Below are 11266 nucleotides of genomic sequence, written 5' to 3'. Positions count from 1 at the left end.
AAAAAAAAAAATATTAAGCAATAACACCAAGACATTATTACACTGAGAACATGAAGCGGTGATTATTGTGGACCTGTGCCGTATATATGCTAGCAATATTAAATCTTGCAATTTCAAACCTAATAGTGAATTTATGAGTCACTGACCATGCTACATTGAAACTATGCTCATGTCTAGGAATCAAAACAAGCATTTGCTCCACAACAGGATAGGTTTATAGATTAAAGAATACAAAAGATCACAATGTGCAGATTTTGATTTTTGGTATTCCTTTAGCCACTGGTTTTTCTTTAGTTTTGAAGTTTAGCAAGCAGGTTTGAAATCACTCGTAATAGATGTGTGCCGGAGTGTGTATATATATATCAATAATTGTGATGCAGTGAGTATAGTAGTTAGGTAGTATTCTGCTGGGGTTTCCATGACCATGAAAGGTCAATTTATAAAGAAAAAAAAAGTAAAATTAAAAAAAGATAAAGAAAAAAATTCTCATACTGCGCTTTGCAAGTTCACTTCTTCTCTGTCCGCATAGAAAGACGGCAAGCATGGTGAAACTGTGGGTACAGTTGTAATTGGACTCTGACTATCTTCCTCTTGAGTTCCTAGTTTGTCTTTAGGCGAATGCATACGATGAGCATCTAGCATTTCCAACAATAAATCATACAGAGGAACCACATTTTTGCACTTCATACTGTAAAGATGCTCCATACCTTTATTGCTAAAAAAATAAATAGATAAATAAATAAATACAATTCTGGACATAGGAGAAAATATTTACAGGAACACTATAAAGTCAAAATTAAACTTTCCTGATTATTATGATATTACTTCTAGTATTAAAATGTACACAATCTTTTTTCTATGCACACTTTTCTGATGCACCAACTCCTACTGAGCATGTGCAAGATTTCACAGTATATACAGCATTTTATGATTGGCTGATGGTTGTCACATGGAAAATCAAGATAACTTTGAAATTTGTCAGAAAAAAAAATCTATTACTCATTTATATTTCAGACTAAGGGGCATATTTTATCAAGCTCCATATAACAGAAGTTATGAAGTAGCTCCATATGACCGCTGCTCGCCGGAAACAGAAGTTATGAATCAGCTCCATATGACCGCTGCTCCATAACTTGTCCACTTGCTCTGAGGCCACGGATAGAAATCAACCCAATCGAATACGATCAAGTTGATTGACACCCCCTGCTAGTGGCTGATTGGCCGTGAATCTGCAGGGGGCAGCATTGAACTGCTGGGGCAGCACAAGAACTGCTGGTGCAATGATTAATGCCGACAGCGTATGCTGTCTGCATTTATCGATGTGCGGCGGACATGATACGCTACTTTGTATCATGTCCGCTCGCACATTGATAAATATGCCCCTAAGTGTTTTTGCATTGTCTTTTTATTGTGCATCTGTTGATTTATGCATTTCTACTGTATTAATGGTCCTTTATAGAGACATCAAATTTATAATATTAATTCATAGTAAACACCAAATTCTATAAGTTTCAATACAAAACACATTTAAAACAGTATATATACATTTTTTTGAGAGCTAGATTTCAGTGTCTCTAACCAGACTAGAGCTCTCCGTTTTATTCTTGTGTTTAAATCTTTATTTTTTAAGAAATACATTTGCATTGTTTTGAAGTACAGGGACATAGACCTTGAAATCCCTCTTTAGTATTTTATATTGTCTATATATCTCCTTTACTGTGGCTAATAAGGGATAATTAGGGATAAGCTCCTACACTGTTCAAGCAATTGTGTGGCATAATGCTGGGTCAATGTTCTGAATGCCACAAGATTCACTTCAGCCTCTCAGGGTATAGTGGAAAAAAATAGAGGTAAATTACAGGAAGAGCTGGCAAAATAGTAAAACCACATCACAACATTTTTTATCCTATGAAGCATAATTACATTATACTCTGAGATCAATGTTTGTTTATTATTTTTTAAAAATAGACCGCCCCAAAAACTATTAAATATCATGTATACCAACATCCTAAATCATGTAGCACCACAGTTGCCAACATTTGAACTTCGTAGGGACATTTTGCAGCAGAGTCATAAAATAACTGGATTACTTTTTCATAGCTCCGCCCACTGTGCACTTCCTGAAATGTTCAATTTTCAATCCAACCAATATGCATACGGACATAAAACATCTATTGGTTTTGTGTAAAAATTGTGCTCTGTCCCACACTCCTTAGAGAGTCTGAAACCTGAAAATGCAGCATTTTGAAAACCCAGGTTACAGATTTTGCTGTTTGGTTTCTACAGGGTGTGTGGTCAAAGCAGACCTGACTTTTGGGGAGGGTGAGAGGGGCACCCGCTTAGGGCCCTGCTCTTTGGGGAACCCGCACTTTGAGGGTATGAGAAGTAGGGATGGGCAAATGATTTGCAGCATTCGAAAAATGAAACAAATTTTAACACATTTGTTCGTTCGTTTTGAATTTCTAATGTTTGTACAACATTCTAACATTTGTTTAATATAATAGCATTTCTAATGCTTTCTGTAAATGTAATATTTGAATAAAATTTTCTAATAATTCGATTGAAATAATGCAATATTGGAAAAATTTGAATTTATATATTTGTAATAATATTTCTAATGCTTTCTTTAAATGTATTATTCGAATTATGCAACATTCAAATTGATATATTTGTATCTATTATGTATCAATTTACTAAATTCCGTACTACCTGAAGTATTGAACTTCTGAATAGTATTTGTTAAATTTTGGGGGTCTCTAAACCATTTTGTGCCTAGAAACACCATAATTAAAAAAACTGTGTATTTTTTAATGAAGATTCCTTTAAATGACGTCATCCAAGATGGCGTCCCTTGAATTCCGATTGGCTGATAGGATTCTATCAGCCAATCGGAATTAAGGTAGGAAAAATCCTATTGGCTGATGCAATCAGCCAATAGAATTGAGCTCGCATTCTATTCGCTGATTGGAACAGCCAATAGAATGCAAACACAATCCTATTGGCTGATTGGATCAGCCAATAGGATTGAACTTCAATTCTATTGGCTGATTGGATCAGCCAATAGGATTTTTCCTACCTTAATTCCGATTGGCTGATAGAATCCTATCAGCCAATTGGAATTCAAGGGACGCCATCTTGGATGATGTCATTTAAAGGAGCCTTCATTCGTCGGGAGTCGTCGGAAGAAGAGGATGCTCTGCGTCGGCTGGCTTGAAGATAGACCCGCTCCACTCTGGATGGATGAAGATAGAAGATGCCGCCTGGATGAAGACTTCTGCCCATCTGGAAGTCCTGTTCTGCCCGGATCGGATGAAGACTTCTGCCCCTCTGGAGGACCACTTGTGCCCGGCTGGGTGAAGATGTCTCAAGGTAGGGTGATCTTCAAGGGGGTAGTGTTAGGTTTTATTAAGGGGGGATTGAGTGGGTTTTAGAGTAGGGTTGGGTGTGTGGGTGGTGGGTTTTAATGTTGGGGAGGTTGTATTTTTTTTTTACAGGTAAAAGAGCTGATTACTTTGGGGCAAAGCCCTGCAAAAAGCCCTTTTAATGGCTATTTGTAATTTAGTATAGGGTTGGGATTTTTATTATTTTGGGGGGCTTTTTTATTTTATTAGGCGGATTAGATTAGGTGCAATTAGTTTAAAATTCTTTTAATTCTTTTATTATTTTCTGTAATTTAGTGTTTGTTTTTTCGTACTTTAGTTTATTTAATTTAATTGTAGTTAATTGTATTTAATTTAGGAAATTATTTGTATTATAGTTTAGTGTTAGGTGTAATTGTAACTTAGGTTAGGGTTTATTTTACAGGTAAATTTGTCTTTATTTTAGCTAGGTAGTTATTAAATAGTTAATAACTATTTAATAACTATTGTACCTAGTTAAAATAAATACAAACTTAAATAAAAATAAATCCTAAAATAGCTACAATGTAACTATTAGTTATATTGTAACTATCTTAGGGTTTATTTTATAGGTAAGTATTTAGTTTTAATTAGGAATAATTTAGTTAACTGTAGTAATTTTATTTAGTTTTATTTAAATTATATTTAAGTTAGGGGGGTGTTAGATTTAGGGTTATACTTAGATTTAGGGGTTAATAACTTTATTATAGTGGCGGCGACGTTGGCGGCGGCAGATTAGGGGTTAATAAATTGAATATAGTTGCGGCGATATTGGGGGCGGCAGATTAGGGGTTCATAAGTATAATGTAGGTGGCGGTGAAGTCGGGGGAGGCAGATTAGGGGTTAATAAGTGTAAGATTAGAGGTGTTTAGACTCGGGGTTCATGTTAGGGTGTTAGGTGTAGACATAAAAAGTATTTCCCCATAGGAATCAATTGGGCTGCGTTAGGAGCTGAACGCTGCTTTTTTGCAGGTGTTAGTTTTTTTTTCAGATGCTCAGCCCCATTGATTCCTATGGGGAAATCGTGCACGAGCACGTTTAGCCAGCTCACCGCTACCATAAGCAGCGCTGGTATTGAGGTGAGATGTGGAGCTAAATTTTGCTCTCCGCTCACTTTTTAGAGGCTAACGCCGGGGTTGGAAAAACTCGTTATACAGCGCTGTTTGTAGGTGAGCATAAACTGCTCGTTAGCACCGCACCCATGTTACCGCAAAAACTCGTAATATAGGTGACTGTTTGAAGAACATGCACTTGCCTTTAAAACGGTGGGTCTTGGGGGTTTCTGGGAGGGAGATAAGTTGCTTTCTCATGAAGTTCCCTTAAGCTATTTGCAGCAGCCGGGCACTTACGGATTTCCGGAGCTTAGTGAGGACACCAAATCATTGTGTGGAGGATTTTATAATAACTTTAGAGTTGGTTTAGGACTTTAAGAAGCAATGGTCTGATGACTGCTGCTTATTAACTATTGGCCGCAGGCTTGCTCATGCGTGTCCACAGTCAAAAGTTTTTCAAAGCTGCATTTGCAGCTTCTAAAATGTAGTCCTTTAGATCTGTTGTGAACCTATGTTAGCTACATTGTAATTAACCATAAAAATAAAGTGCCCATGCTTAGACAAAAGTGGTTGTGTGGCAACCCTATATGTTCCTATGTAGCAGAAATGTATATATGCATTTGAGTTAATAGCTGAAACATTGAAGTCCAGGGATTTAAAGGGTACCTTTCCAAATTCTAATTTAATATTTGGCAGACCCTGTATCTTCTTTGACATGCATCAAAGCCTTCAGACAATTGGGCATGTGCTGCCACGCTTGCTATGCGTTTAGTATCAAAAGGATTCAGATAAAAAAAAACTGAACTGGATTTTTGCCATTCTTTTCCTTTAAGTACTGCTTTTGATTAAGTTAAATTCATGTATTTTTGTATTATTATTTTTTTTAAAGCGTGACCCTATTCTTCTTGCTAATGTAAAAGCCAAAACATGTTGTTCCACTGTGTTTGTATTAACATTTTAGTAAATATAATCACTTTATCTAAAATGGCATCTCATGTACTCTGGATTCCTTTTAGAGCCAGAGTGTTTCTGTGCAGACGTTTTCATTTAAGAAAATAGATTTATAACGTGAGGTAGTGCCAAGTTAAAGTGCATGATATCTACAGATCCTTGCCAAACACATCTTATAATTGACTTGCTGTAACCTTTGCTGAAAAAGTCTAAGTGTTGTTAAAACATTATGTTAAAAATTATACTGCAAGTAGCTTGTAAAAATAGAAAAAAAAAATCTGTGTTCAGTGATGTATCTTATAATAGTGTTTCTTAAATCTTTATAGCAACATAAGAGATTAAAGGCCCAAGTAAGAGAGTTCCCAATGTAGTGTAACCCCAACGCCAACACCCTCAAGCTATAATAAAGCCAAGAAGACCACCATTGGAGAGAAAGACCACGTTAGTCATGTTTATTACATTTCCACAACAGCAAATAACTAAATGATGGCAGATTACGAGTGGATCGCAAAATGTCACTTATGCGAGCGCAATCTTTGTGATCCACTCAGTAATACCAGCGCACAAGAGAGTGCGCATCCATAGGCTCCAATGGGAGCCTCTATCTCATGACGTCAGACATGGCTGAGAACCTAGCACAGCGAAGGAGGTAAGTCGCGCAACGATAGGCAGCAGATTTTAGCTATATACAGTATGTATATAACTATATACATATATATTTATGTGTTAATATGGGTATATACACATATTAACACATAAATATATATGTATGTAAGCTTATACATATATATTTACAGGAAATGCACATTCCCCATAAGCCCTAAAAACTGCTTTGTGCAGTTATTTTAAAAAATAAAAATGCTACTATTTTGTAAAACTACACTACACTGTATTATAGGGACAATTGGGGCACATTTTCTGACCTATGGCTACTGCAAGCTTTCTGTAGCAATAACTAGCCACTTGTAATCATTCAAGTAAGAAAGAGGTCAAGGCCCCACAAATGGAGTCTGCAGCTCCGCCACATGCTCCAATTAAGGCAACTTTTTAACAGGGCTTTGCAGGGAATTGTTATGACCTACCTACTTAAGAAGAACTTCCTTGTCAAACACCTAGGGCATCAGGCCCTTCTTGTCAGTCTGGCCAGTACTCCACCCTATTTCTTTACCTAAGTAGAAAAGGGGCCCTAAGACTTCCCAATATCAGAGTGTAACACAGTTGTCCAATCCTTAAGGGGCCTCATATCTGCTAGGCCGCCCAACGGGGAGCCAAAAAAATTAACAACATGGTCTTACCAAAGCTAGTTAAAATAACCCTACCCCTGCTGTGTCACCTGTGGCAACCCAATGGAAATCATAAACCTGATAGCCATCATCCTGAGGGCCAACAGGGAGAGTGGACAGGTTCTATGGCAATAGCAGCAGAAAAAGAGGCCTAGGGGCATATTTATCAAGCTCTATATGGCTTCAGGCTTGCTGGAAACAGAAGTTATGAAGCAACGGAAAGACCGCTACTCCATAACGTGTCCACCTGCTCTGAGGCCGCGGACAGAAATCAACCCAATCGAATCTGCCGGGTGGCGGCATTGCACCAGAAGTTCACAAGAACGCGAATAAAGATGGCGTCCCTTGAATTCCTATTGGCTGATTTGATTCTTCAAATTCAAATCAGCCAATAGGATGAGAGCTTCTAAAATTCTATTGGCTGATTTAAACAGCCATTAGGATTTCAGTAGCTCTCATCCTATTGGCTGATTTGAATTTAAAGAATCAAATCAGCCAATAGGAATTCAAGGGACTCCATCTTTAATCGAGTACCTTGAATTCACTGTTCAGTGTACGGCGGTGATCGGAAGAAGAGGATCCTCTGTGCTCCATGGCTCCGCCGTCATCGATCTTCAGTTCCGCCATTGCCGGTCTTCAGTTTCGCTATCCTGAACGAAGAAAGATATGGTCCCTGCTTGGAAGAAGATGTCAGCCACTTGGAAGAAGACGTCACTGCATGGAAGAAGACCTTCTCTGCCAGACTTCAGGACCCGTGAGTATCTATTTGGGGCTTTAGTGTTAGTTTTTTTTTTTTTGGATTAGGGATGGGCAGCAAAAGAGCTGAATGCCCTTTTAAGAGCAATGCCCACTCAAATGCTCTTTTCAGGGCAATGGATAGTTTAGGTTTTTTAGTGTTAGGTTTTTTATTTTGGGGGGTTTGGTGGGTGGAGGGTTTGACTGTTAGGTGGTCTTAGTAAGAGCTGTTAAACTTAGGGCAATGCCCTACAAAAGGCCCTTTTAAGGGCTATTGGTAGTTTATTCTTAGATTAGGGGGTGTTTTTATTTTGGGGGGGCTTTTTTATTTTCATAGGGATTAGGTTTAATTTTTTAAACTTTGGAAATTTTGTTTTCTGTAATATTAGATTTTTTTATTTTCTGTAATTTTAGCTTAATTTAAATTTAGGTTTATTTTTTTTAAATTTTGGGGATTAGAATTAGGTTTATTTTTTTTTATTTTTTTTATTTTTACATTAGGGATGGGCAGCAAAAGAGCTGAATGCCCTTTTAAGGGCAATATCCATAGAAATGCCCCTTTCAGGGTAATGAATAGTTTAGGTTTTTTACTGCTAGGTTTATTTATTTTGGGGGGTTTGGTGGGTGGTGTGTTTTACTGTTAGGGGGGACTTAGAATTTTTGGTAACTGCAGAAGAACTGTTTAACTTAGGGCAATGCCCTGCAAAATGCCCTTTTAAGGGCTATTGGTAGTTTAGCATTAGATTAGGGTTTTTTATTTTCATAGGGATTAGGATTTATTTTTATTTTTTTGGGGGTTTAATGTGTGAGCAATAAATAGTGCGCTACTCGTAATCTAGCCCTATATTGTCATTTCTTAAAAGGACATAAAACCCACATTTTTTTCTTTCATGATTCAGATAGAGCATTCAACTTAAACAACGTTCCAATTTTCTTTTATTATCAAATTTGCTTTATTTTCTTGGTATCCTTTGTTGAAAGAGCAACAATGCACTACTTGGGGCTAGATGAATACATCTGGTGAGCCAGTGACAAGAAGAATTTATAAGCAGCCAATCCACCAATCAGCAACTAGTTCCGAGTTGTGCATTGCTGCTCCCGAACCTACCTAGCTATGCTTTTCGACAAAGGATACCAGAATAACACAAATTAAATAATAGATGTAAATTTTAAAGTTGTTTAAAACTGCATGCTCTTTATGAATCACAACAGTTTCATTTTAACTTTTCTATTTCTTTAACATCAGTCCTTAGATGTCACTAACAGGTCGTATTCTAACTTCTATACTTGATGACAGCTTAGTTAGTCACATTGAGCGAGCAGCTGACCATCCAGGCAGCAGAATACAGTGTGGTCTGTTAAGTCTGCTTGAAGGTAGAACTCTCAGGGGCCCATTTATCAAGCACCGAATGGAGCATGTGGGCCTGTGTTTCTGGTGAGTCTTCAGACTCGCCAGAAACACCAATTATGAAGCAGCGGTCTAAAGACCGCTGCTCCATAACCCTGTCCGTCTGCTCTGATAGGGCGGACAGGAATCGCTAGAAATCAACCCGATCAAGTACGATCGGGTTGATTGACACCCCCCTTGCTGGCGGCCCATTGGCTGCGAGTCTGCAGGGGGCAGTGTTGCACCAGCAGCTCTTGTGAGCTGCTGGTGCAATGCTGAATACGGAGAGCGTATTGCCCTCCGCATTTAGCGAGGTTTTGCGGACCTGATCCTCACTGTCGAATCAGGTCCGCAAGACCTTTGATAAAAAGGCCCCTCAGACACTGAGGAAAGGACAAGTCACCAAGTGCCCCTTGCTCAAGCTTTACTGCTAGAAAACTAGAATTTAAGAAACACTTCAATAGGATAACTTGATCTATTTTATAATACATAAGATATTTCACAGGACAGGGGTGGAAACCTTTTTAATAGTGTGTACCCAAATTCAGTCAGGATGGCGGCCAAACAGCAATAACCCAAGGGAAGAAATGCATGCTGTGCCCAAACAATAAGGTGACCAGACGTCTCAGATTTTCCCAGAAAAGTCCTGAATTTAGAGCCTCTATCCCTAATTTAAAAGGGACAATTTGGGACACCTGAATTTCTCTCCTGTGTCCCAAATTGTTCCAAATTTGTCCCCACACAGCTGGCCGCACAACTGTACAGCAGGCCGCTGTTGGGATGTAGGCATAGATTCATTTTTCTTTTCTAAATTAAAACTTTGCTGGTGGATTGGCCTCCTGAGTTCCCATGGTAAATACTGAGAGTGAAAGTAGTACAATGTTACAGAGTGCAATTAGGAGGTTGATAGCAGCAGTGGAGCTCTGCATAGCATTAGGACTGTTCTGGACTCAGACTCTCAGAGGTCCATGCTGTGCAGTGATTCACCCCATTGTCTAATTATATTTATAAAAGCTACCCCACTTCTCTCCCCCTCTGTGTTCCCCCTGTGTCCTCTCTCCACCACTTTGTGTCCTCTCTCCCTCCTCTGTATCTTCCCTTACTCCTCTGTGTCCTCTCTCCCTCCTCTGTATCTTCTCTTCCTCCTCTGGGTCCTCTCTCCCTCCTCTGTATCTTCTCTTCCTCCTCTGTGTCCTCTCTCCCTCCTTTGTATCTTCTCTTCCTCCTCTATGTCCTTTTTCCCCTTCTGTGTCATCTATCCCCCCTGTGCCCCCCCATGTCCTCTCTTCCTCTGTGTCTTATCCCTCTCTCTCTGTACTCTTGAGCTGGATGCTAAAGGGGGCACGCAACGATTGGAGGAAGCCGGATTTGTCATCGATATGCTAACTACAGCAGGAGAAGCAGGCGAAGGATCGCTGGTCTGTTCTCCATAAAGAAAGATAAGTATTTTAAAAAAGAAGCTTCATTGTAAAGTTTAAAAAATGAAAGTGCTCCTGTTTTTAAGATTAGTTTTAGATACCAGGCACTTACTCATTAATCTTAACAATCACCACTTTAAAAATGGAAAAGCTGCCTTTTATTAAAAACACTATCGCCTAGATTACGAGTTTTGCGGTAACAGGGGTGAGGTATTAACTTGTACGTTACTCTCACCGCTCACTTTCATGCAAAGCTGGTATTACGAGTTTTCAGAAACCCGGCGTTAAAAAACAAAAAGTGAGCGTAGAGCAAAATTTTGCTCCAAATCTCACTCCAATAACAGCGCTGCTTAAGTCAGCGGTGAGCTGGTGTAACGTGCTCGTGCACGATTTCCCCTAAGGAGTCAATGGGGAGAGCCAGCTGAAAAAAATTCTAACACCTGCAAAAAGCAGTGTAAAACTGAGTAACGCAGTCCCATTGATTCCTATGGGAAAACAAATTTTGTGTTTACACCTAACACCCTAACATGAACCTCCGAGTCTAAACACCCCTACCTTTACACTTATTAACCCCTAATCTGCCGCCCCCAACATCGCCGACACCTGCATTATATTTATTAACCCCTAATTTGCCGCTCCGGACACCGCCGCCACCTACATTATACTTATTAACCCTTAATCTGCTGCCCCCAAAATTGCTGACACCTACATTATATTTATTAACCCCTAATCAGTTTTCCCCAATGTTGCCACAACCTACCTACACTTATTAACCCCTAATCTGTTGCCCCCAACGTCATCGCCACTATAATAAACATATTAACCCCTAAACCGCCGCACTCCCGCCTCGCAAACATTAGTTAAATATTATTAACCCGTAATCTGCCATCCCCAACATCGCCATCACTATATTAAATGTATTAACCTCTAAACCTAAGTCTAACCCTAACCCAAACACCCCCTAACTTAAATATAATTAAAATAAATCTAAATAAATATTCCTATCATTAACTAAATTATACCTATTTAAAACTAAATACTT

General features: G+C 38.8%; 1 protein-coding gene across 1 annotated transcript in view; it reads right to left on the bottom strand.

Moving 5' to 3' along the window:
* Window positions 1–408: 408 nt before the first annotated feature.
* ESR1 (estrogen receptor 1) overlaps window positions 409–11266 on the bottom strand; it is a 401155-nt gene continuing 390297 nt past the window's right edge. Inside the window, exon 8 of the mRNA XM_053709268.1 lies at window positions 409–715. Coding sequence (XP_053565243.1) covers window positions 487–715 — 229 coding nt within the window. The 3' untranslated portion in view covers window positions 409–486. The remainder of the gene's footprint in view (window positions 716–11266) is intronic.

This window comes from Bombina bombina, chromosome 4, assembly GCF_027579735.1.
Source record: "Bombina bombina isolate aBomBom1 chromosome 4, aBomBom1.pri, whole genome shotgun sequence".
Lineage (NCBI taxonomy): Eukaryota > Metazoa > Chordata > Amphibia > Anura > Bombinatoridae > Bombina > Bombina bombina.
This window is presented reverse-complemented; position numbering and strand designations above follow the sequence as displayed.